Here is a 26,353-nt window from a genome sequence, read left to right as displayed (position 1 = left end):
GAGAGAGCACAAGGGTAATCAAATACTAGCAGGGTCCGGGGAACAAATCTAATAATTCTAAGTAACAAGCCAAGTGTACTTAATGCTTAACAATTAACACAAAGCAAAGCATGTTTATTTAGAAGAAGACCAATTACTACATACAAGTATTCAGATTGTAAATAGACTGCATGGTTCTGATAGAAGATGTACCTGGAGGGGAAATATCAGTAATAACTACAGCCTCTCCTGCCCCAGTTTATCTTCCATGTTGATCTCTTCTTGTCCGACCTGGCTCTTATGTGAACTCAAACCCTCTTTGCTATGATGGGTGAACAGACTAGCAAGATTTTTTTGTTGCATTGCCATCTGCTGGCAAAAGTATGCATATGCTTGGGCTAACAACATACGAGCCCATATCTGAATAAATAGTTGAAACTATAGTTTGATCAAAAGCAACCAACTTTCAATTGCCTTTAATTCATTGTAATTAATTGGTCATCACTTGCAGGTACATATGTTTACAGTTCCCCCTGAAATTGTGCATGTGTACTCACCAGTTGATACAATTAAAGGCAGAATGTAAATTAACTTGAAATTTAGGGTGCTGGGAAAATAAGGAACAGCTTTATACAACGAAATAACACTATTATCATTATTATCATTTGTATTATTATTATTATTATTATTATTATTATTATTATTATTATTACTATTTTGTGTTCTCGTTTTAGTTTAAATTGGAAAAATGAGAGGGTGATGCTTGGATTGATCACTATGGTAGCTGTGAAGGACAAAACAATTTTACAAAAGATGAAACACTTTTACAAAGTTGAAGACAAATTTAGATTTTGGAAGACATTTTACATTTTATAAAACAAAATTCCATCAGCAAAACATTTTTAACAAGGCCAAAACAAATTTACAAATGATGAAACACTTTTAGCATTTCTGAAACAAATTAACATTTTATTTTTACGGAAAGGGAATGTACCAAATACCAGAAGTGATCCGGAAGTGAAGGATCATTTAGTTTGTTTTGATGGAGAGAAACCAAATGGAGATGGACATGGTTTACATATTAGGACATCCTCGGGTCTCAGAGATAGGTGTCAGACCTCAGATTAAAAAGTATCATGTCTCCGCAAAACCTTCATCATGTGTCAGAATGACGGCCTCAGACCACATAGCCTCAGGCTAAACGGAGTCAGGCTAAACGGAGTCAGGCTAAACGGAGTCAGACTTAACGGTAAAAGTGTTTCTTTGTTTTTAAAAGTGTTTCATCTTTTATAAATTTGTTTCCTTAAATGTAAATTTGTTTTTAAAAGTGTTTTGCTGATGTAATTTTGTTTTATAAAATGTAAAAATGTTTTCCAAAATGTAAATTTGTCTCCAACTTTGTAAAAGAGATTCATCTTTTGTAAATTTGTTTCCTTAAATGTAAATTTGTTTTGGCCTTGGTAAAAGTGTTTTGCTGATGTAATTTTGTTTTATAAATCTAAAAATGTTTTCCAAAATGTAAATTTGTCTCCAACTTTGTAAAAGAGTTTCATCTTTTGTAAATCTGTTTTGTCCTTCAGGGCCACCGTATTCTCTGTTGCTACGGCAACGCTCTGAAGCTTAGTCCAAGAGGATCATGGGAAGAAAATAGGGAACCTGTATCGGAGGGACATTCGAAATGTTACATCTTAAGCTGCAATAAAACGTGTTATACGATAGATTTGATACTGTTTTTGCGGCTCTATGGCGATATGATACAACGTCTTCAGTGAATGTGGCGGTGGTACTTTGATCTGGCTGTATTTCGGGACTACTGCACCGCAAAGGAAGAGGAGACAGCTAACCACGGGGAGCTAATGCTAGTTAACGGTATGTTTATCCTGGTGGTTGTTTTTGTTGTTTTAACATTAGCTTGTGAACCACTGATTTGAAACTTTCATAATACGCCTCGGTTAGCTGTACGCCTTAAACGATTTCATTATATATTTAACAATGACATATAAGCGACTATGTAGCATAAGAGATTGTTAACTTTGCTTCAAAACATAGACTGTATAAAATCAAATACACTGGTAGCTTGTCCGCTAACCAAGGGTTCCCAAACTTCTCAGCCTGTGACCCCCAAAATATAGGTGCCAAAGACTTGCGACCCCCACTGTCCCTTAAAGTGATTTAATGTGGCTTCATTTAGCTGGTCTGCAGAAAACAAGCTTACCTATATGAGCATGTGTCTGTGATTCCTGTGCCGTTATGAATTAACCTACTGCTACTGATGCTTTTGATAAATAACTGTTCACTAACTCAGGAGTCATCTGGCAAAAAGAAAGGCAGAAAACTCATTACATTTTCTATTTTAAAAGTTTTATTTCAAGTTTAGCCACTTTTTTTGTAGATATATTTTACTATAATGGGTAAAATGTACTATTTTTTGATAGCATTTTTTATTGTATTTTTTTTGGTATTTCTTAGTCCCCCACAAGTTAACAAATTCTATCTAAGTAATACAAAACCAACCAAGAGAAGAGAAAAGTAAATATTATTATTAATAATAATAATAATAATAATAATAATAATAATAATAAAGTAATAATAATTATTAACAGTTCAAACAAAGGTAAAAATAAAATAATAATAATATATATGTTTAGATACATTTCCCCGACCCCCACTTTGGGAGCCCCTGCACTAACCTATCATGTTTTGTCATCTTGTATGCAGTCTTGATGAAAGACAAAGCCTTAATGCTGTCAACTGAACATGGAGCTAAAGCTGGAGGTCGTGTTATCATCCAGCATCAAACGGAAGAAACCATGGCCGAGATTCTGTTGGCTCGGGAAGGTGAGACGGTGTTCCTTATCAGCTAGCAGCTCCTAAAAAGTGCCATCCTTGTCTGAAGAACATGTATTGAATCACATTTGTTGCTTTTTTTCTTATCATCTCTCCCTCCACTCTACTAATCCAGTGTGCATTGCACTGCTGGAGCTTTCAACAAAGCTGTCAATCTTGGTGTTATTCCCCATTTTTAGAATCAAATTGAAACTCAACTTCTCTGAAAATTATTACTTGGATTTATAACCACATGATGAGAACTAACTATAATGACAGAAATCAGGTTTGAGAAAATGTTCTTTGTCATGTATATTGATTTAAAAGTTTGACCCCTGTCCCATCTGTTAATATGGAGGAGGTGGAGTTTATGACCTGTACTGCAGCAGCGTGTATTGTGTCACCCTGTAGGAGAAGGAGTCTGTGTTCCTGTTGGATGACAAACGTATCAGTGAGATTAACATGGTGTCTGGTCGAACCAAGAAGAAGACTCCTAAACTTCATCCTCTGCTAAATAATGTTGTGACAATGACGTCATCTCACAATGGTAAGTTTGATTTCTTAAGGAAAAGTTCAATACTTGCCAGTTGTACATTTTGAGAATGCACGTCACGTGTCTTATATTTACAGGTATGTGGCTGTGTGGACTTATGATGTCAGGAGAACTGTTCCTGTGGAACAGGGACAAAGACTTGTTGAAGACTGCGGCAGCAGTACCTGAAGTTGTTCAAATGATTACTGACACCCAAGGTACGTGCAGTAAAGGTGTGTCCAGCATTCTTCTTTATGTTAACCTGTTGTGTTATCAGGTCTGCTAGTTTAACATTGGATAATTTAAAGTGTTGTCTATCATTACTCAAAAGTTATTGCACGTTTCCATGCACACGTTACCTCTACTTTGGGACCAGGGTTGACTGAAATACCTATTTGCTGTACATTTTTTCCTAAGTATGAAAATAAAAGCAGATTATGTATATGTCTTTGTTAGGTGATGATGACTTTAAATTAAAAACAGCACTTTGAGTCTCCTCGTTCTCATTGTTAACTTGTAATTAATAAACATTCAGATCTTCTATATGTGGATCTATTTGTGTATTTTTTCACAGGGAATGCCACAAGACTGTCACTCCAGGTTTCAGGGGACGGGATGCGTGTGCTCCTTGTAGCAGTCACAGGGCAAGTGTTCCTGTGGGAGTGCATAGATGTCAAGGATTTGACGGGGGTACGAGACGGCACAGTCAAAGGACAGTGGGCACACATCCAGCCCCTTGAAGACTCAATTCTGCCCTCCTCACAAGACAAAGACGCATCCCTACACGCTCTCTTCATCAGGACTGAGGTCTCTCTACAACTAGATTATACATTGCATAAATGTATGAACTTGCACTCCATTCAAACGTTTCATTACCTGTGTATTTTTACATGCTGTCTTTCTCCAAACTCTCTCAGGTGATGGGTGATGCCTGCTTGTCAGCGTTTGTTTTCACATCTGCTAAGAAGCTAATCATCACCTGCCTAAAACTTCAGTGGGAAGAGAGCCGTGTGAGAGTGGGGTGAGTTAGCAGTCACAGACATGGTTTTTATTATGGTGGTCAGAACTTGAACAAATGAATGTCTTTTTGTAGTTCTGTAGGATACAGCATACATTGGGCCACCAAGACATACCCCCTGTTTCATCTCACTCCACCTTGCCAACCAGTGAAGTCCAGAGGGGCCTTGGTGCCAGCCTTTTCCCCAGATGGATGTCTGTTAGCCATTGTCCTAAATCAGAGACAGCCCAAGGTGAGCATCTGGCCTCTCAAGTTATATTTGATGTTTTTCTGTCTTCGCAAGTAAGACTCTTTTTGTATTTCTTTCTTTTAATGCAGGCTACACAGGTACTCTTTGTGAGCACACAGAATTTTGTCTCAATATCAAGCAGCCTGGGAGGATGTGGGAGCAAAAAATTGGATATTCCCTCTAAATACATAAGGTACTTGCTGTTTGCTTTTTCCTGGAACTCATGGGAACGCCTGCTTTGATTTGGTCAGATGCTTAATCTGGGGGTCACTGTCAGTCCAATCAGACTGACTATACATTTTTTTTTAGCATAGGTCTAACTGCCTCAATCTAAATGATAACCAGAGGGGAATGATACATTATTAGCACTTTTACAAAAGGGGAAAAAAAAATTGTACAAATATAAAAGGGCAGTCTGAAAGAATATCTTTAATGTGTATTTATTTAGAAGTAAACTTTACAACTTGTCTTCTAGGTCCTACTGGGTGGGCAGTGTGAGCTGGTCCCCTGGTGGTCTTTTCCTGGCCTGTGTCTTGAAGAGAGGCTCCCTTCTTATGCTTTCCCGCCTAGGAGGACTTCTTACTTTGTCAAGCTCTGGTTGCAGTGTTGATTTCGGGCCGGCACACTTCCTTCCCCTGCATCCACTCGTCACATACCGGTATCTATTTTTCACTCATCACTTACAAGCTCTTGTTTCAAGTTTTTAATTTGTGTGGATTGTTCTTCTTTATTATTTTCTCTTTAAAACAAAAAACCTGTAGTCACGTTTGTGTATTGATTACTTTTGATCGCTTTAGAGTCAGTTTATCAAATTTTCCTGACTGTTGAAAATAAGATCCAGGGTAGAACCTGCATTTCTGTATAGTAAATATGAAGTCATTTTTAATGTTGCCTCTAAGATATCCATAATCTGCCTGTTTAGTATTATTATGAAGCCTAAAATTTTGCTTTTAAATGCACTGTTCTATCAGCACAACAGTTTAAACTCAACAGTATGAGGCTCAGAATAAACTAAAAGTGGGAGATGCAGTAATCTTCATGCTCTGAGAAGCAGAACCTAAAGAAAAATGACCATTATTGGACCAGAAATACAGATGGTTGATCATTTTCATTGCTTTCTTTTCCTCTGTAGGCCGCCAGCATCAGCATGTAACAAGGAGGCTTCTCTGTCCAGCTCCAGCTTGTCTGTGCGGGATGTCCTTCGGCAGCGCTATTCTGTCACCTGGCACCCTCGGCTGTTGTATCTCATCGTGTCTGATGGCTACATGGCCACCGTCATGAGGGTTCTGGATAAACCTTCTCCCGCACTGTTGCTGAAAACCCTCCTGAGGGACACAAGCAGAGACCTCGAGAAGGCCTCCCAGGTTCTGGATAAATCACAGGTGGTAAAACAGACACTCTTTACTCAGCTTGTTTTCTGCAAGGACATTTCAAGAATGACAGTTGATTTCTTATTTTCAGATTCATGTGAGGGCATGGCTGGAGTCTGTATCTTGTCTGAATGTTGACAACAACTCTGAGGTGTTCAGCCCCAATGTCACACATTGGCCCATCATGGCAGACTCTGTCATTTCAGTGGCCACAGATGGATCCACTGTACCACTTTTTCTGCAGGATCAGGGGACTTTAGGTGGCACCAAGGAACTTCTTCAGAAAATGCAGGTTGGCGAGTAGTATACACTGGAAACATAGATCATCCTGAGTGATTACGCATCATTTTTTTGATTCCCTTCTTTAAGCTGTCTTTAATCTGTTGCACTTTTGTGTGATTTCAAAGACTTTCTTTGAGGATGATTCTGACTTGGATGGACCTCCTGCTGGTCCGCATACCGAGGATCGTGGCCATCTAGAGTTCGCCTCAATGTTTGACACACTCCATGCTCTGGACACACAGACCAACACTGGACTCATCACTAGCCCTGATTCTGAGCATGACTTTTCTGAATCAGAAAGAAGGACTCCTCTGCATCATGAGCTTGGCAAAATCCAGAGTAAGCTCTTAACAGCGTGGGCTTTTGGTATGTCTTTGGGAAATGCTGTAGAAAACAGACATCGTCTGCTGAAGTATAGCCTCCACTGTGTTGTGCGATTTGCTGCTTTACTCCGATTGGCCCACAAAGGGAAGAAGAACTTCTCTGATCCATCTTGCCCCCTGAACCTCCTTAAAAACCTTCTATGCTTCCTTCCCTGGGATGGCGCTCACTCAGATGGACAGCTCTGCCTGGGACTGATGGTTGAGCTTAGTAAATGGTTGATTCGCCTCATGCTCACCCCTCACCCTGACTCCCACCAGACTGATCTCTGTCAGTTATCATCCCATAATCTGTCGTCAGTCCTGCTCATCTTGCAGCTGGTCTCTGATTCTCTGGACCAAACATACAGCCTGCAGCAGAGAACTTTCTGGTCCTCTGAAGAGAGGGAATCCAAGCCTCTACAGCGCTGGCCTTCAGATGCTCACCATGTGCCAATGTTACAGGAAGGGAAGATGGAGGAACCCAGCCTTATGGATCAGCCAGGACCTGCTCCTCAGAGACCATCAAGCAGGTACAGACTATTTTTCTGATCTTTAATGTCTCATTTTGGTGTTTTGGTGTCAGTTTTAGTCCTTGAATGTCACGCTTTGGCTCTAACTTAAGAGTATGAAAGATTTCTGACTTCTTTTTGGGGTCAGGTTGTTGGGAGTGTGGCAGTGGGTCTACAAGATGACCCAGCAATATGTGGAGGATCTAAAAGCCTTCCAAGGATTTGATGGCCTGGATGAGGAGCTACACAAGGTGTCTGTCATAATGTCACAGATCCAAACAGCTGTGCAGGCCACAGGAGAGAGGCTTGAAGATGGTCCTGCTCTGCTGAGTTACCCAGGTCAGATCATTTATAAAGCAATGCTAAATGTGCTAGCTGGAGGAAATAAATTGGAGATTAAGGATTAATTGAGTTTAAGTCAAAGAAAATCTAATTTATGAACAAACAGCCTCAGAGTTATGTTTAAATAAGTCTCAAAAAGGATTGTTGATTGTAAGTATATTCCTCTTTTATCCTCAGGTGAACATCTCTTCCTGTTTGGCGCGTACAAAAAAAGTGCAGATTCATGGCGGTCGCAAATATGTGAGGAGAGTCACAAAAGTAAGACCCATTTTGCTATTTTTCCATTGAATCAAACCCACCTTGTCACATTCAGCCTGAAATCTTAATCATTCATCTCCCTGCTAGGCTGCGATCGTAGTGTCTTCAAGGAGACCCGGCTCTGCCTCGCGCTCCTGTATAGCCTGTTATCAGAGTATCGTCTGAGAGAAGCCCAGGAGTTGGGTGACCACATGGCCGGCCTGATCCTGCACAGGGCTGGAGATCAGATGGACAACTGTACAAGTGCAGCCGGTCAGCCATTGACATTAATTCCCCTGCTTTGTTAAAGGGGTCGCATATGTTAGCCCATAAATGGAATCAAGTTACAGAAAAACCCTTGATGAAATGCTTCCTACTTTAATTAATTTATATCAGCATTGAGATGAAATATCGATAAATTGCTAACCAGTATGTTTGGCATAGGTCCATTGACTGTGAATAAAGGTGGATGACTCTCCTCCTCCTACTGTACAAAAGTGAAGCCCTGCAGTGGGTGCTGATATATTGCATATATTTTGAGCTGGACTCTGCACAGTTGCAGACTCTTGATCACCTTGTGGAGCTGTTGTGTTGTAGCCCCACACTTCTGTCGCTAATTATATCATACATTTAACTGACCAATCAAAAAGCAATGATCCCTCAGGTGAATGCTCATGGGTATGGAAAGTTCAGTGACTCTTTGATTCACGTTTGTTGCATTTTATCTTGTAATCTCTCCCTCCACTCTGCTAATCCAGTTTACATTGCACTGCACGAAATGCATTTGTCAACAGAGCTATCAATTAGGGTGTTATTCCCCAATTTTAGCATCACATTGAAACTAAACTTCTTGGATTATTTATTACTTGGATGTAAATCAACATGATGAGAACTGACTGTAATGACAGAAATCATGTTTGAGAAAACTCTCTTTATCATGTACTTTAATTTTAAAGTTTGACCCATGTCCCATCTGTTTACATGGAGGAGGTGGAGTTTATTACCTATACTGCAGCTTCCAGGAAGCTACATATACTTTGGCTTTACTTGCAGTCATGGCGTCCATCATTTTTTAAAGTCTGTATATAACTCCTCACAGTAGGTCTTCGTGTTAGTCATAAACTCTTCCTCTTCACCATACAGCTAACTCTCTTCCCTGCCCATGGCTGCCAGTGGACCTTCACAGTGAAGCAGCTCGTGCTGTAGTTCAGACTCTGGGGAGATTCATGGCTTCATATTTCGCAAACCAACCTCTCTACATCCTGCCACCTCACCATGTTGCTGTCTTACCTCCACTTCATCTGCCTCATGGTTGGTTTCTTTTTATTCTTGCTCACTTATAAAGCTAATTTCCTTATTTATTTTGCTGTTTGATAACATATACTTTCTCAGCTCCTAGTGTTGGGCGCTTGGTGCCGTTGTGTCAGGAGGAGGTGGCTAAAGCAGTGCGACAACAGCAGCTGTCAGAAGTATGGACGGTAGACTACGCCCAGGACCTGCTCCTGCTTGGAGGTCTCTTTCCTGAGACAGTTTGGCTGGCTTACCATCTAGGGGACTGGAAAACAGCGGTGTCAATGAGCCTGGCTTATACAAGCTACTGCACTGAGCACTTTGACTTCACCCGGTCAGTTTGAAAGCATACAGAGTGATCAAGGAGGGAATGAGTGTGTGGTTCAAAATTGTTTCTTTTGCTCCAGAAAATGTGAAACTTCTACATCTGACATGTCAGCGGCATTCTCTACAGGTTCAGGAGGAGAGAACTCCACCTCCCAACAGATCTAGAACCAGAAAGCATTTTTCAAGTGGAGTTGGAGTGTCTTCTCAGCAACAAGTCTGACTTTCAGGAGCAAAGAGATACAGATGATGACAAGAGTTTTACTGGTATGTGAGACCTGTCAACTCCAAACAAAGAGAAAGAGAAACACAAAGCACCTCAAAGTCTTTAATATTTGTCTTGTCTCAACTCCTTTCACTAGACCCACTGGAAGGAGAAGACTGGAACTTGTTACAAGTTTCCATTCAGGAGATTCTGAAGGCTTCTGTCATGGCTGGAGTGAATGTTCTGTCTTCACCTTTAACTTCTTTGCTGGACGCAGCCAAAGAAATGTGTTCTTGCCTTCCAGCCTTGGTGCCAAGTGGACTGTATTTGCCTTCTCCACCACTTTATTGCCCTCAGCCTTCACCCAACACACAGGTATATAACAAGGAAAACCAACTTTAACATACACATACATTTACATACACATGGTTTAATATTTGTCTGTCTCATGTTAGGACTCAGTTGGGACGATGGGGCATTTTGCAGAAGTTGCATCCCGTCACAAAGTGTCTGGAGTACTTCAGAGATTGCTGATGCTTCTAAGATCTGCACGTTGCTGTCGTCCTGCTGCTGAGTGGTACATCAGCAGTCTGCGACGTGCCAGACATATACTGCACAAGGTACTTTTCTAGGACTGAGAAACTTTCAGAGGTTTAATGGTGTGTCCAAGTGTGGATGACTTTTTTTTGTTGTTGTAAAACTTTCACACTTCACTAACACAAAGATTTCTGGGAAATGTTGTCAACAACAACTATTACTTTCGATTGAAACAATTCTAAATCTTGTCCGTTTTAAACCGTTTATTGGTTCATAAGGTATTTGTTTCAAACTCATGTTTTTCAGATCAAGAAGACGTACTCCAATCCTTCAGCTGCTTTAGAAGAAAAAGCCTTACCAGAGACCCTGTTGAAGTTCATCTCCCGCAGAGGCTTCTTCAGAAGGGGACCTCAGAAAGATGGCCGCCTGGACACTGACACGATTCAAGCTATCGGTAAGTCGCCAACCATGCAGCATAATCGATGATCAGCTTTCAAGTTGTACTTCTGAACTATATTTTTCCTAACAGTCTGTTTCAGGGAGCTGTGTGCTTTATGCTGGATGCTCCATGTCAGGGACCAGCTCTCTATTTGCTGCAGGAAGTATCAGGCTGCCAGACAGGGTGCCAGAGAAGAGCAGGTATTTCTTTTATATTCCAGAATCTCGTATGTTTATACTTAACATTTTTAGCCAATCCTGATGTTAAAATGTATTTCTTTCCTCAGGTCCTCAATGACTCAGAGGTCAGATCCACCTGTACTGATGCTCTCCAGTGGGCCCGTCGTTTGCTGCCTTTCTCCTACTTCCTCAATGCTGAGGAGATCCTGCAGGACATACTGCTCAGCCTTGTGTCTGAACTTCCTCCTCTCTCGCTGGTGATACATATTTTTTTCCTGCCTTTTCTTACACATACAATGTTTATCAAAGTCAAATAGAGCGAACTGGAGGAGGCCAACTTTTTCATTTTTTACTCTTTTGAAGGTGGCAGACACTTTGGTTCGAGCGTTTCCAGAGGAGGAAGAGTCCGTCAGAGTCGCCCTGAGAGAAAAGTATAACTCAGCACTGCAGAGACTGAGACAATGCAATGTACAGGGTATGAATGCTTTGTCTTTCCATTCTTTCATAACACTGTCAGGCCAAACAGGGATTCATTTAACCCTTTTCTTTTGTTTTCTTTTCATACGTGGTGTATTTCCAGAGGGGGAAGAAGAAGACGTGAGCGACTTGATGATTATGGTGATCCAGGACAAACGCAGACAAAGAGGGAAACACCTCAAGCGTTTGAAGAGGCACCTGGCTCCACCTGAGCTCCATCTGTGGGAGAAAGAGGAGGAAGAGGAGGACAGGGGAAGCAAACACGGGATAGCCATGCTGAGGCAGCTCTCTCTTGGTACCACTCTTAGCACCAGCACCTTAACGGACTGTGGCTTTCCGCCAGTTGGCAGTGATGGAGACACAGCAGATACATCGGAGGCTATTTCTTCAGAAATAAATGACACGGCAAAAATCAGGTGAGTGAAATGACACCCCAGTCGGGACACTGAGGTTTTACGCATCTGTGTTGTGACTCATTTTTGTGCTGCGTTTTCTTTTACAGGGGCAAGAGAGCCAAAAAGGTACAAGGGAAAAAACATGCAAAAAAAGCTGCTGTTAAGATCGACAGCGTCATTCAGGAGGAGAGTCACCCAGGTGAGGACAAGGAAATCGAGCAGCCCCAGCCACCGGTTGTTGGAACCTGGGAGTTTGAGCTGGAAGATGAAGAGTTTCTCAGCTTCCTGGAGCTCTTCCTCAGCTATGTGTTGGGGAAGGATAGCGCTAATGAAGGGGAATCAGGTGGAGATCTGCCTCTATTGAAGGGCTTTTCCTCCCAGCTGAGGGAGCAAGAGCTGCATTCTCTCACCTTTGATGTGCTCACAACTGCTCGACGCCGTCAAAGAGATTCGCACCATACAGCAAGGAAACACTCGGGCAATGATCCGCCAGTGTTCAGAGCCGGTTGCTGCTACAAGCCAGTGAAACAAGGAGCAACACCAGAGAAGCAGACTTCATCTGTATTGGGGGAAGCATCCATCTCAAGAACTTCTGTCAGCTCACTTCCTGGGCTGAGAGCTGGCAGGAAAGAGGGTTTGTTTGGCCTCCGACAGCAGGGCAGTAAGGCTATAGACCAAAGAATGAAGGTAAGACTCCTTGGTCATGAAGCTAGCCCTGATCAAAGTGCCTTTTCCACGAGGCAGCCACCAGAGAGCTTCACATTCGGCTCCTCGACATCCGTGGAAGCAGTGACTGACCTGCAGCGAGGCCTGGACCCTAAACTGGAGGCTCAGTTTCCAGAGCTGGGCAGGCTCCTCGAGTGGATGGTACGCTGGGCTGATAAGAGAGTGCTACTTGGACATCATGGCAAAAAGAAGAGAGACAGTGGAGGATTGACGCGAGGAACAACGGATGAAGGAGTGGTGATCCGTGTCAAAACCTCTGCCCCTGCCGTCCTCACGTCTCTCAGCTTGCTGCAGCAGAGGTTTACGGCTCTACTGGGCACTGACAGACACACTGCACACATCCAAATTCCAGAAATGCAATGGACGGTTGCTCCTGTGCTGCAACCTGAGGAGGAGAGGCAGCTGGAACGAGAGAGCAGTGTCGATACAGGATACCCTGGATCTGCAAATACTCCCATCACCGGCCTAGACCACAATTTACAACCGGGAGAACTATCTGTGTGAGTGCACAGGGTTTTTATTAACAATGGTTTAATTATTTACTAAATTGAGACAGATATGTTAATCTACAGTTTACATGTTGCACATTCTTTATTTCCCTGCAGTGGCTCTTGTGCAGATGAACCAGAGGAACTTGCATTCAGCAGCACCTCCCTTCCTAATGACCAGGAGGAACTGACATTTGATGCTCAGCAGAGACCATCCACTTCCCAACAACTGTGTCTTGATGATTTGGACATTACACCAGAAAAAGAAGGCATGAGACTAAGATACACTGTATCCTTAATAGTTAATATAAAGCCGCCTCCTATAACAGAGAATATTAATTTATTTATTGATATTTACAGGCAAAAGCAGTGAAAGCGAGGGCTTGGAGGTGTCCTCCTCTATTTCCAATGGGAAAATTTTGGGAAACACACTTTTGGGAAACACCCTTGATACGGTAAATATAACTCATACAGTGTTCTTGTGTATCATGAGTCTTGTCAAACACACAAACAGCTGTTGTTTCTCTTTGTAGAGTTTAAAGCTTGCAGACTTGGATTTGTCAGACAAGGCTGGAGACACGTCCAGTTCCACCACTCTGTGAGTTTTTAATGCATTTTATCATAAATTTAATTTATAATTATATTTTAGTCTTCTTCTTCTCCTTCTTCTCCTTCTTCTTCTTCTTCTTCTTCTTCTTCTTCTTCTTCTTCTTCTTCTTCTTCTTCTTCTTCTTCTTCTTCTTCTTCTTCTTCTTCTTCTTCTTCTTCTTCTTCTTCTTCTTCTTCTTCTTCTTCTTCTTCTTCTTCTTCTTCTTCTTCTTCTTCTTCTTCTTCTTCTTCTTATTATCATTATTATTGTTATTGTTATTAATTTATTTTTATTTTCATTTTTATATTTATTCTTATTCTTATTCTTATTTTTTTTTTTTAAGTATTAAATTTTTTTTATTATTTATATTTATTTACAGATTTTATTTATATATTTCGTGCAAATATTTGTATAGTAGGTATTGTTAATTAATAAATTAATTTACTTGTAGTTTTTATCTGAAGTCTGTGTGAGGTCTTATTTTGATATCTAAAGTGAACTCTTTAAATTCAAACCCTATAAAATAAAATAAAAATGAATATATCCAAACAAACTTCTCAGTTATTTCTACATTAGATTTGGTTGTTAACCCAAAAATACTGACATTGTGTGTTGAAATATTCTGTATTTTTGTTTAAGTCCCAGTCAGGCTGGAAGCCTACAAGCCCCACCAGACCCAGAACCACAAGCTCCTCCTACCGCCCAACCTGATGCGGAGGTCCATGCAGAGCTTTCTGTTACACCTGAAGTGCTGCTTTCTGATTCACCAGTGGATCCTCCAAGCCTCCAGCCGCAAAGCTTCACAACAGGTGGACCCACTGAGGCCTCTGCTGCTCCCAATCCACCAATACCCACTGAGGATCCACAAATGAGGCAACGTCTCGGGGAAGACTTGTACAGACTGGTTCAGGTAAGAAAAGACTGACACAAAAAAAGTTGAACTGAACTGATACTTTAAAGTGTTTCTGATCTCATGTGTTTTTGTTTCATTCAACAGAATATTAACTACATGAGTCTGATGGAGGTTTTAGGAGCCTCCTTTAATAACCTACAAATTGCCCAGCAGAGCTCCTCTTTGGCCCAGTCTAACATGAACTCCTCACACCCTCAAGTGCCATCATCTTACGCTGGCAATTTCATCCCGCAACAGAATGCCTTCCCAGTTCAAACCACTGTTTCTGTGACACCTCAGACACAAGCATGTGTTCAAAATTCAGTACCCAAGAACCATCAGTTTAGTCAGGCCCCTGTGCATATGTTTGCAGACCAGCCTGCCATCCATCCACCAAACGGGCAGCATCACATCACCAGGAATCCAGCCTCCGATATAGAATATCAAGTATTTATTTTTGTTTTTATGTGTAAATAAGGCTAGAATCAAAATGAAACCAGTAAAATGTAAAGTAAACGTTTTTTTTTTTCTCTCTACAGGAAATGCAGCCACTTTCTGTGCAAGCGATGTCTCCAGAAATCCAATTCAGGGAGAGCAGGAGGTTAATCCCACCCTCACAGGGGCTTCTGGCCACAAGTCAGGCCATTCATAGTTCTCACCTGTTACCACCTTCTCATGAAAACATACAAAATGATCCTCCACCTCAGTTCCCAGGCTTGAAATTGCTTCGCCTCCACCATTGTCCCCAGGCTGCCCCACTCAATCCTCAAACTCTGCACAATTCAAATCCATCAAAGGCTAAAGAAAAAAGACAAGTTTTCAATCGTTCCCATAGTCCAACTCCTGTGATCCCTCAACACAACGTTCAGATATCTGAGAGAAGCAGAGAGCATGAGTTCTTGATACTTCCTCCAGCTTTTCCAGCTCACACACCTGCACCAATGCAAGGCCTTCGTCTGCTGCACTTTGAGCCTCATCCGCAAAATAGTGTTGCATTCCCAAAAATACCCGTACAGTCTTCCTTCAGGTCGGCTTCTGTCATCGCAGCTCCAAGGGCTGAAGCACCAATCAAGCTTCTTCATTTAGATCCTGGACCAAAAATGGCAAGCTGTTCTTCCATCATTTCAAGATTTTTAAATTAGGTATCTTCAAATCTTTCTTTGTAGTTAATGTACAGATACCGCTCTTTCTGCCACAGATGATTCCTCAGGCGGTTTCTTCAGCCCAGATGACTCGTCTCATGTCCATGGAAGAGCTGACAAAATCAGTGATGGCGAGGCAGAATGCTGAAGAGGCTCAACTGCGCCTGCTCAAAATCAGTCTACCTCCTGAAAGCACGAGAAGCGCTGCCACTACTCTGAGCTCTGACTCCATCAAGAGGTGATCACTTATTACTTTTCATATGGTTGAGTTACTCTGACTTTTCCCCCAGTAGTGTGCTCACTTTGTGATGCTTACAGGCAGAAGAGGAGAGAGAAGGCACGAAAGACAGAAGTCACATTCAAACCAAACGAGTCACCACAAGTTACTGTTGTGACTCAAGAGGTAAATTGATATTCATTCTAAGTATTTTAAGCTATGATGAATGTTTGAGTGCAATTTCACTTTAATTAATCTGTTTTAATCTCCAGCCGTTGGATGAACATGAAAAGAAAGAGCCTAAAGCTGCAGAAGAGATCCTCACAGGACCGTCTGATAAATCGGGTTAGTGTGAAAGGCAACTTAACTCTTCTTTGCTGTATTGTCCCAGTCTAAAAACTGATTGCAGTCTCCTGAAAATGTAACTAACTACATCAAAGTAACTTGCTAGCCAAAATTATACCAGAGGCTGGACTGGATTATGCTCTCAAAGAACAAACATAGCTGGAGCTAATGCTAAATAAAGGCTTTACCCTGAAGGAAGAATTGCAAACAAATCAGCAAAAGTATTGACTCAGTTTGTATTGTTTTGTCACATGTCAAAAAGCACGAGAAACTTACATCAATGTATCTGACAGAAAGGGAAATTTTTTTATTCATGTCAATTAATATGAACAGTTTTTTAAATTATTTTTTTTACTGTCCACATTCTGATGATTTGCAATCAAAACAAGTTTTCTCGTTGTTGTTTTCTTTTGAAACAGCTTCAGAATAAAAGCGCATAACTCCTGACTCACTTTTCACAGTAATCTGTCTACTGGAAATAAGCTATATTTCTATTTTTTTAAATGTGGTTTCATTTGAATGCTTTACAACTCCCAGGGTCTGATGATTCGTTGCTGACCGGTCAGAGATTACTGGATAGAGCTATGTCCACTGCAGCTGAGCTCCATGCCTTTGCTTCCACATGTAAGAGACCTCCAGAGTGCCATGATGCTTTTACAAACACAGAGCCAGGTGAGGCAGAAATGTAGTTGGGATTGTTACACCTTTAATATTGAATATTTTGACCACATTTGATGTTGTATCACAACTGTTTCATTTATAAAATTGAAACAAACCTAATTTGAAATGTTCATGAATTAAAAAAAATTTTGTCCATAAAAAAATAAAAATGTATTTATTTTTGTTTATCTTTCAATTATCACGATTATTTGTATACAATTATTTTGTATACATTGTGTTGTGCATTTTCTAAAACCTCTATTTTTCCTCTAGCCTCTCCACTGCCACTGGTAGATAAAGCTGTGTCTGCCTCTGTTACGGCTCAAAGCCCTAAATGTAAGTTGATTTCAACCTTCAGGTTTAACAATGACACACTGCTGTTTGTTGTGGGTCTATCGAAGAGTTAAATGTGTGTTTCTTTCCTCCAGCCCAAAGTTCAGGGCCTCTGCAGTTTTTCAGCCAGCGCCTTGCTCAAGACACAGAAGAGGCTTCACTGGGATTGGAAGAGAACCTGGTAAGAGGCCACATGTGGAGAGTTTATTTAGAAGCGGCTTTGAATGTCTTTTTTTTAGACTCTAAAAAGCTCCTTCGTGCCATTATTTCTGTTATGTACTGAAAACCACATGGGGTACACAAAACTAATCATCCTGCAGAGAAAGTTTGTGCAGAATACTTAAAAGGGAACTTCAAAGGGGTTTGCATTTATATATATCGGCTATAAAATCCTGGAACTTTCTCAGCAAGGTGAGGAACTGCTGTTAAATTCTGTTGTATAGAATGAAACCCTCATTTAGGCAAATACATGTTTTTCTACCCTTGTCTCTCAGGATCGGGGCAGCCGTCAGTTCCTGAGTGTCTTGGATCTAGAAGACAAATCCCTGCATCAGGATTTGCCCCCCTGTCTCAGCCCAGGAGCACGAGATATTTCCTCCAACTACCCTTTTACTTCTACGTCTGCTCAGCTTCATGCTCTTGCTACTTCTGTTATAAGAAGTGCTGCTGATCCACAACCCCCTGTTACAACTCAAGAGGATTTCCTGAATGCCACAACTCTCACAGGTCTTCAGATGTCTTTATAGTGATGGTCAATGCTGTAATGGCTTTATTCTAAATACAATCACACTACTTTTGGAGGAATCTGTCTCAAATATCTGTTGTCCTGTGGGTTTTAGATATTGCAGAGGAGTCACCTTCATGCAGCCACATTGAGCTCAGGAGAGAGCCAGAGAGAATCACTCTTGGAGACATAGAAGATCCGTCTGACTCTGAAATCTGTCAGGCCATAAAGAGACAGAGCATCAAACCTCCAAGCTCCTCATCCACACCACCTACAGTCTGGTTCTCCTCCAGACTGTCTGAGCTGGATGCTCAGCTGGCTGCTCTGCAGAACATTGCAGACTTCATAGAGGTGGACTTCTCCAACACCAGGATGGTATAGAAGAACAATTTTCTTACATGTACAGTGCTCAATTTAAAGCATCTTTACAAATGATCTTTGGAGTTTAATCTATCTTTACATTGTCTCTGTGTAGCTGGTGAACACGATTGAAAAGCTTACACCGGTTTTGTCTCCTGATGCGAAGACTGTCACAGCAGTGAAGAAAACAGTCAGGCTCTCTGTCCCACATGAAGGTATGACCTGACCTTTTCATGAGCCAAATCAGCATTTTATTTAAATTAAAATTCTAAGTCTGTGCAACCTAAAGAAGAAAAAAAATAGGTTTAATTGAGTAATAAGTAACACAATATTTTTTTAAAGAACAACTTTTCAACTTCATTTTCTTCACAGCATGGACAGCACAAGTCAACCCTTCAAATGAACCAAGTATCTTAGAAGAAGAGGAAGAAGATCTGCAAGAAGATGATGAAGTGGTTTATGATGACTCCCTTACTCCTGACAGGACGCCATTTTTCCGTTATTCAGCTTCTCACGATCGAAACGCTGGTCCTTCACAACTTCACACCCAACCAAGTAATCATATTGTATACTTCAATATTTTAGGTCAGGTTAGGTTTATTTAGGTCTGCATCAACAAGCAACACTTCCCTCCACAACATAGGAGCAATGCAAAAATCATAAACAAAAACAAAAACAAAACAATCACTGAGTGATTCATTAACCAGGAAAATGTATATATAGACATATTCATATACATATACACGTATTGATATATACATCCATACATACACAAGTATATTCATTCATACATATAAACATGCATACAAGTCCACATGTATTTTAGTTAATCACATGCTGACCAAAAAAGGTGAAGGCTGAAGCTAAGGCTTACCCTTCCTACCCTTTTAGTAGCATTTAATTTGTATATGTTAAGCAGCATGTATAACCACTAAGACAACTACATTAATAGTTCATCACTAGAGTCAGAATATGAAATAAGATGAGAACTTAATTCATCCTGGAGGAAAACAAAGCTTGGGAAACACAAAAGATCATTAAATATGCATGAAATACAAAGAACATGTAGTGTACGGTAATATATAATGCAGTTGCATGATAAGTTAAGTAGCTAAGCAAATTCAGTTAAAAAAAAGTAATGGCACTATTTTTCTGTAGGATTGGCAGTAATATTAAGAAGTAGTCAAAACGTATATTGAATCATATATAGAAATAGCATGTTACTAAACGTGATTGCACATGATGATAAAAGGTGATACTGTCCATGGTGTTTATACCAAAGTGGACGGGTCCGTACTGATCATGTCTCTTGTATTTAAAAGTTAGATTGTGCATGGTAGTAAACATAATGTAGCATGATAATATAATAAGGTAAAACAAAAAAGATGCAAAATGGAAGAGTAATCAAACACATAATATGAATAGTAATTATTGCCCATGATTATGAATATAATATAGCCTTATAACAATAGTTTTCATTTTTAATTTTCTCACTCAGGGATAAAAGATCAGCTGACTGGAACATCTCCTGGGTAAGTAAAAGTTACCTGTCAGTTTCATTATAAGTTACATCAGTGTTATTTTTTGTGTATTTACCATTTCCTTGCTTTCCTCCTGTCCATCTTTAGATTTGCAGATGAGAATCTGGGTCAGAGCGAGTTATCCGATACAGCAGAAATCTTAGACGAGTTGGTGAAGGAAGGTTATCTCTCTCTGTCTGACCTGGATTGGTCTCATCCGCAGCCTGCACATCCTACCAGGTAATGTACTGACTTAAATTAAGTGTAGTCTATATAACCGCTGACCCTGAGATTATCACTGAGCAGAGAAGCAATGTGATCCCATGCAGCAGGGAGCAGCAGCAAAGAGGCTTCGTGTTGCAGAAACGGGCCCGTCCGGAAGATGAGAGGAGGGAGCTGAGGATCTGGATGAGGAGAAAACAGAGGGAACAGCTGGCTGTTTATCAGAAACAAAGAGCAAGCCTGAGGGAGAGGGAGCACAAACCTTTTTCTACCTCAGGATCAGGAGTGAGTCATCTTTACCTGATGTGGTGTTGTATATTTTTTTCTTTACTATATTTGAATTGTCTCTCACCTTATTTTTTCCCCTGCAGAAGTCAACTAGCAACAATAGAACAATTACTATGAGAAACAGAGAGGACAAAGAGAAGTATGTATCTTTCTCATTGTCTGTGCACAAGAGACCTGCTTGTGTTTAACCTCTTCCTCCATTGACTTATAGGTTCATGCTTCTGGAGCAGTTCAACCAGAGGACACGTGAAGCTTTTTCATTGGCGAATGACTTTCCTGCCGCTCCACCAACCATACGCTCCTCTTCAAGGACCGGAGTTTCACCGGTTCCCTCAGCCACGCGATCCAACTCTGCTCCACCACCTGGCAGCACTTTCAGGTATCTCTAAGTCTTCTAGAAGTCATCTGACCAGGACTTCACCCTTATCTCCTCTCTCATAATAAAAGTATTCTCTCCTTTAGGGTTGCAGATGATAAAATTAGTTTAAAGTCAGTACAAGCTCTACCCAACCCTCGACCATGGACTGCAGAAACACAGAGGTGGCCATCAGAGGATCACCGCTGGAGATTAGGACTACATAGACCAGGTATTGTAAAGATAATCATCTACTTTGGCGTCATAAAATATGACCAAATCCAGAAAACCTTTTCACACTTTGTATTTGTATGTGTCAGTGACCTCTCTGCCAAAGGATCGTCTGTCTCAAGTGACCAGACGGGGCATGCTCACTCATGCAAAGAGCAAATCGAAACAGCAAACATCAGGCCAGAGTGTGGAACAACATGTTGGACACTGGAGAAAAACAGGCCTGAGCAAAAGCCCTCCAAGGGGGACAGCTGTAGGGAGAGGAATCCTTAGGGATATGAGGATGGAAGAAACAGCAGAGTCAAACACTTGGGATGGCACTACTGGCTTAAACAGACTGTTGGGCCCAGAGGAGAGTAACAGGGTAAGAATCATATAATAGCAAACTTCTTAGAGGAGCACAACCTGTTACATTGTCACTTTTACATCGACTTCTAGTTTTGTTAATATGTTGTTTACTTTTCAGGTTGGGGCTGAACTGTTGGATGAGCAGGATGACGCAGCCAGAGCCGGAGTGTTGGACATGGACTGGCTCGACAACCTTTCGGAGACCGGCAGCAACATCAGCAAAATAGACTGGGCTGCTATAGAGAGGATGGTGGCTGCAGAGGACGCTTAGACTTATGTGTCATGATTAAAAAGGGAAAAATAACACCTAAAGGAAACTTCATTATGTGGTATCAGAATATCTCTAATAATTTTGCTTAATTGGAGGTGTATTTTATGTGCCTTAGAAATACCTAAAGATAAATTGAACTTGAACCATGATAATCACAGTTGGAAATTCATTATTATCTTAACCGTGATGGATTTTTCTTATTTAAATAAGTGAAATAGTTGCACTACAGTTTATACACGATACATTCATTTTGATCTCATATATATTTCAGCAGAATGTGTGTTGCACTTAAATTCCTCATAGAAATTGTAGCTTTGTGCCATTTTTCGTAAAGTTTTCCATATTTATCATTTATTTTTGTATGGACTTGACTGTCCCTACCATTAAATGTCTGTTTTTTAATATTTTAAGCTGTTTCCTCTCATTTTCATTGTTATCATTCTTGTCCATTTAGCGTAAAAGACGTTTGTACTGTCAGTTTGACATTTGAAATACTGTTGTAGTTATGCATGTAGTCTACAGACTTAAGCATTACATCTTTAAAAAACAACTAATAGACTCTTGAGTAAATTTATTTCCTACTTATTGGATTTTGCTGCAAATCTACAAACACTTGACCATCCATCCATCCATCATTTATACCACTTTTTCTCCATTGGTGTTAGAGGGGCTGGAGCCTATCCCAGCTCTCATTGGGCCAGCCTTATGTTATTTAGTTAACTGCAGAGACTCCTGGAATTCCAGTTCTTTGTTCTTTAGAGATCTTATGATGGTGCATTGTTCTGTCTTTTAGCATTTAAATTGCTATGTTTGTGACTTCTTGAAAGTTCTTTATCTCTGACAGAACAGTTTTGGCAGGTACACTAGTCTTATAATCATAAAAACATGGACCACAGAAAGGTATTTTTAAAGTAAGTGATAAAAAAGCATGCAGGAAGGGGCAGAGCACCGTTTTTTACATAAGGAGGCTCAGATCCTTAGACATCTGCAGAAAGATGCTGCAGATGATTTATCAGTCTGTGGTGGCAAGTGTGTTATTCTATGCTGCAGCCTGCTGGGGAAGCAGTATAAAACACAAGGATGCAAGGCGACTGGACAAACTAGTGAAAAGAGCTGGCACTGTGATTGGAACCAGGTTGGACTCAATGGGGGCTGTGGTGGAGATTTGTACACAGAAGAAGCTAGAGGTCATTCTAAATTACACAGATCATCCACTTCACAACTTCTTTGTGGACCAGAGAAACAGCGGCTCATCTCTCTGCGCTGCAGGACTGAGAGATACAGAAAATCATTCATCCCTGCAGCCATTAGGCTTCACTACTCTTTAGCCCAGGGGTTCTCAAAGTGTGGGTTGGGACCCCCTGGGGGGGTCGTGAGATGTTTTCCAGAATATATCTTTTTAAAGTTATCTAAAAATATCACATTTTGCCCATTATAGTAAAAAAAATTGACAAAAATACTAGCTAAACTTGAAACAAAACCTTGAAAATAGAAAATGTAATGAGTTTTCTGCCTTTCTTTGTTGCCAGATGAATCCTAAGTTTAGGGTTAGTGAACAGTTAATTATCAAAAGCATCAGTCGCAGCATGTTAATTACAGCACAGGAAACATAGCCACATGCTCATATAGGTAGGCTTATTTTCTGCAGACCAGCTAAATGAAGCCACATTAAATCACTTTGAGGGACAGAGGGGGTCGTGAGTCTTTGGCATCTATATTTTGGGGGTCATGGGCTGAAAGTTTGAGAACCCCTGCTCTAGCCAATGGGAGATGAGCTGACAGACACCTGAATTACTTGTTTTATGTGATTTTTATAATTTTATCTGCCAGACACCTGAATTTCTTCCTTCGGGGATTAATACAGTACATTCTCTTTTCTATTTTCTATATTCTATTCTATTCTATTCTATTCTGTTCTATTCTATTCTGTTCTATTCTAATGAACTGAGCACTAAAAACATGAAAAACATGATAAATGTTCTTTTTTGGTCGCTTGCAGTCTACCATTTCCTTTCAAGAAATGAACCTGAAACGACTCTATAGACATGCACTACTGTAAACTAAACACTGGAGGCATCCTGACTTAACGCTGCCGTAATAAACACCACAGAAGAAGAAAGGAAGTACTTCCGGAGGTCAAAGGTAGTCTTCGTATTTGAAAACATGGATCCCAACAAAGTGGGAGAAGGTAGCAACTTTTTGCAACTCTTTTAGCTTTGTATATTCATCTCACGCAACCTGTTTTTATGTATTCCAGTAATGGGCTGCATTTCTTGTCTCTTTGACATTCAATAACTCACTAATTGAGCCAGAAACCGGCGTCGTAGCTATTTTCGTTAGCCTGTTTGTTAGCTAACCTTCTCTCTGTGATGCTGTAAAATCAATGTATTTGTTTCCAGTCAAGTCGTCATTCTTCAAACGTTAAATACTTGTTACCAATTATTTAAAATCTTATTTTTTTTTTCATTATTCTGAAATTTTATTGATAGCAGACAAAATCTAATACTAGCTAATATCTGTGTAAACTCGACAACTTTCTATCACCTGTAGGAGCTCATGACAGTTTGTTTGTGAAGAGAGTATTTTTCACGATAGTCAAGCTAATTTTATTTCACGGTGTCAGATTTGTGACATTATAAATGTGTGTGTGGATGTGTATACACAGTAGGGTTGCCAACTTTCTCACAACTAGATAAGGGACAGGTGCACGGTGCCATGGTGGTGTGAGCATGATGTGTGAATTCAGCTTACATTCATATCAGTATATTCAACTGGAAATGCAGAAAGTGTGTATATTCCCTTTAATCCTTACTGTATTATTGTGTAACCTCATATGAATGAACCTCAAAGAAACCACAATTTGGCTCTTTACATCAAAAAACATGCAAATGAAACATTAAATGCAAAAGAGGAGTATGACTCACCAAATGTACTTTTACCATGGATACTTTTTGCTGCTTTTGACTGACTCAAGCAGTCTTTTGTCCTTTTGCACAGCCAGAGAGAAGTCCTTACATGACAAGTCACAGTTTACAGATATTTGAAGTTCATTTCTGATCTGATTTCCTTCTGATTCTTGAATCTGACTATTCAATGGCCATCAGAGAGAAAATCCTCTTCACACTTTTTTGGAGGACTTGGCACATTTGCGCTTTATACAACTGATGCGTGTGAGGGGGACTGTGATTGGATGACAGGCGATGTAATTGGCACATGATCTGCAACTGCCGTTTTATCTGATCTATGATCTGTAGAATGCAGTCTGCTGTATTTACAAGAGTTAATAGTCAATATACGGGACAATTGAGGTCCCGTATGAAACAAACCAATTTCACCCAATATACGGGATGTCCCGGCTAATACGGCACAGTTGGCAACCCTAGTGTGGATGTGTGTACACAGTCACTTATTCTTGTCCTGTCCGTCTTTGTCGTGTTTTGTGTGACGAGCCTTTAATATCATGAATAAAGTGCTTCCATCATGTTATGATTCGTAATACTCCATGCTGTGATTAACTATTTCTTTCTCTTTTGTCTGCATCAGACAGGACTAGTGGTGATGGAGACATGGCATCAGTGATGGGTTTCTCTGGGTTTGGTATGTAGTGCCATATATAGAATAATGAAGAATGTCACATGCACATTTCAATGATAATATGTTAAACTGGCAACACGAGATGTTTTTGTTCATCTTAGCTGTTTTTGTTCCCTCCAGGCAAGAAGGCTCGCACGTTTGACCTGGATGCCATTTTTGAACAGACCCGTCGAACAGCCATCGAGAGGAGTCAGCGTGCATTAGGTAGATTGATGAATATGTTGAGCTCTAAACTATTTATTTCACCAGGGCAGGGTGTGTGTAATTGAGCTGTAATTGTTGCTTCTTTAGAGGAGCGTCACATGGAGGAGGAAGGAGAGAGCTCCAAATCAACTAAGGCATCAGTCCCCACTCAGAAAGTAAAGTCTGCAGCTGCTTCTTCAAGGTAAGAGTGGATGTTTTTTGTTTGATGTCAAGATTATTCTTTGTCACAGTTTAGACAGGCTGCCTCTGCCTCTGAGATTAGAAACACAATATGTTTTACTTTGACTTATAATGATGTTTCCTCCTTTTAGAAAACAGGAAAGCAGTAGTGACAGCGGTTCAGACTCGGACGCTGACTCTGACTCTGACTCTGAGCTTATTGGGCCTCCGCTGCCTGGTCAATACACAGCTCAGGGTGAAGAAGAACTGGTGAGACGGTCAGGTCCAGCTAGCAGCACAGCTCACAGTGATGATGATGACAATGATGATGATGAGGGCCAAGAAGATGAAGATGACAATGTAAGTCTGAAAGGTCCCAAAATGTGTAATCTTGCAAAAAAACAAAAAAAACCCTCCCCTTTAAAAGCAAAAATCTTCACATCAGGCGAAGAGCCATTATTTTTCATGAGATAAACATTAGCCCTGTTTTACACATGTATCACATCATCCCATGCAAAATGCAGTTCAGCTATCAAAGCTGTATTTAATACCTGGGGCTTCCTACTGTAGCATATAAATAAAGGAAGCCCTCTCTGTTTTGTGGTGCAAGTTAAAGTTTCCACCACTAGATGGCAGCAGAAGATGGCATACATTCAGTGAAGTGGTTCTTTTGCTCGACAGGATGAGACACCTCTGATTGTGTTCTTATTAGTTCCTTAAGAGTTATTTCTTTTTCCCATGACTATCTCAAACCAAATTCCAAAGCCTTCATAAAAATCTCAGGCTGTCTCAGGCTTTTCTTAAATCCTAACCTTTTACATCCAGCAGTTTTAGTGTTTCCATTCAGCAGCTGATGGCTTCAGTTCCAGACTTTGTATTCATACTGCTTACTTAACTTCAGAATATCTAATCTAAATGTCATATGTAAGTGAATTTTTGAATGAAATTCTACACAGCTAATTCAGCCTTCTCTTGCCTTTCACTGTTTCCTCATGCTCAACTCAACTTTCCGCCCTAGAACCCAGTCAAGAAGATTCCAGACACTCATGAAATCACTCTGCAGCATGGCACCAAGACAGTAAGGACTTCTACTTAAATGACTCATGTGGCTCCGTGGAAGAGCAGTCGGTGAGGATTTTGTTAGAGAGAGGAA

At 40.6% G+C, this 26,353-nt stretch overlaps 2 protein-coding genes across 4 annotated transcripts in view; both read left to right on the top strand.

Moving 5' to 3' along the window:
• Window positions 1–1,559: 1,559 nt before the first annotated feature.
• On the top strand, window positions 1,560–21,653 carry cplane1 (ciliogenesis and planar polarity effector 1). Of its 3 annotated transcripts, none has more exons than XM_034709375.1 (50): window positions 1,560–1,848; window positions 2,698–2,817; window positions 3,217–3,352; window positions 3,436–3,555; window positions 3,912–4,144; window positions 4,255–4,358; window positions 4,431–4,587; window positions 4,674–4,777; window positions 5,060–5,242; window positions 5,717–5,966; window positions 6,046–6,246; window positions 6,362–7,128; window positions 7,256–7,446; window positions 7,627–7,707; window positions 7,795–7,959; window positions 8,830–8,997; window positions 9,079–9,310; window positions 9,431–9,567; window positions 9,663–9,880; window positions 9,961–10,125; window positions 10,349–10,496; window positions 10,572–10,681; window positions 10,768–10,917; window positions 11,024–11,135; window positions 11,241–11,553; window positions 11,640–12,758; window positions 12,864–13,015; window positions 13,107–13,201; window positions 13,280–13,344; window positions 13,975–14,245; window positions 14,333–14,674; window positions 14,767–15,330; window positions 15,426–15,607; window positions 15,688–15,772; window positions 15,859–15,931; window positions 16,469–16,603; window positions 16,865–16,927; window positions 17,020–17,105; window positions 17,419–17,650; window positions 17,764–18,023; window positions 18,124–18,223; window positions 18,381–18,563; window positions 19,507–19,540; window positions 19,637–19,768; window positions 19,858–20,035; window positions 20,122–20,177; window positions 20,250–20,417; window positions 20,501–20,625; window positions 20,714–20,988; window positions 21,091–21,653. In XM_034709375.1, the coding sequence occupies exons 2-50, from the start codon at window positions 2,737–2,739 to the stop codon at window positions 21,241–21,243; spliced, it is 9,654 nt and encodes a 3,217-aa protein (XP_034565266.1). In that variant the 5' UTR covers window positions 1,560–1,848; window positions 2,698–2,736; the 3' UTR covers window positions 21,244–21,653. The 3 variants fall into 3 exon arrangements, with proteins under 3 accessions (XP_034565266.1, XP_034565264.1, XP_034565265.1); XM_034709373.1 differs by having other exon boundaries at window positions 1,607–1,848; window positions 3,436–3,570; XM_034709374.1 differs by having other exon boundaries at window positions 1,616–1,848; window positions 3,436–3,570; window positions 19,861–20,035.
• A 1,664-nt stretch (window positions 21,654–23,317) lies between these two features.
• Window positions 23,318–26,353, top strand: part of LOC117831268 (WD repeat-containing protein 70) — a 50,794-nt gene continuing 47,758 nt past the window's right edge. Inside the window, exons 1-6 of the mRNA XM_034709888.1 lie at window positions 23,318–23,431; window positions 24,787–24,840; window positions 24,958–25,041; window positions 25,129–25,222; window positions 25,353–25,560; window positions 26,219–26,278. Of these exons, the coding sequence (XP_034565779.1) occupies window positions 23,407–23,431; window positions 24,787–24,840; window positions 24,958–25,041; window positions 25,129–25,222; window positions 25,353–25,560; window positions 26,219–26,278 (525 nt within the window). The 5' untranslated portion in view covers window positions 23,318–23,406. The remainder of the gene's footprint in view (window positions 23,432–24,786; window positions 24,841–24,957; window positions 25,042–25,128; window positions 25,223–25,352; window positions 25,561–26,218; window positions 26,279–26,353) is intronic.

The sequence above is a fragment of the Notolabrus celidotus genome, chromosome 19, assembly GCF_009762535.1.
Source record: "Notolabrus celidotus isolate fNotCel1 chromosome 19, fNotCel1.pri, whole genome shotgun sequence".
Taxonomy (NCBI): Eukaryota; Metazoa; Chordata; class Actinopteri; order Labriformes; family Labridae; genus Notolabrus; species Notolabrus celidotus.
The sequence above is the reverse complement of the archived record's forward strand: the minus strand, read 5'-3'. Positions and strand labels throughout refer to the sequence as shown.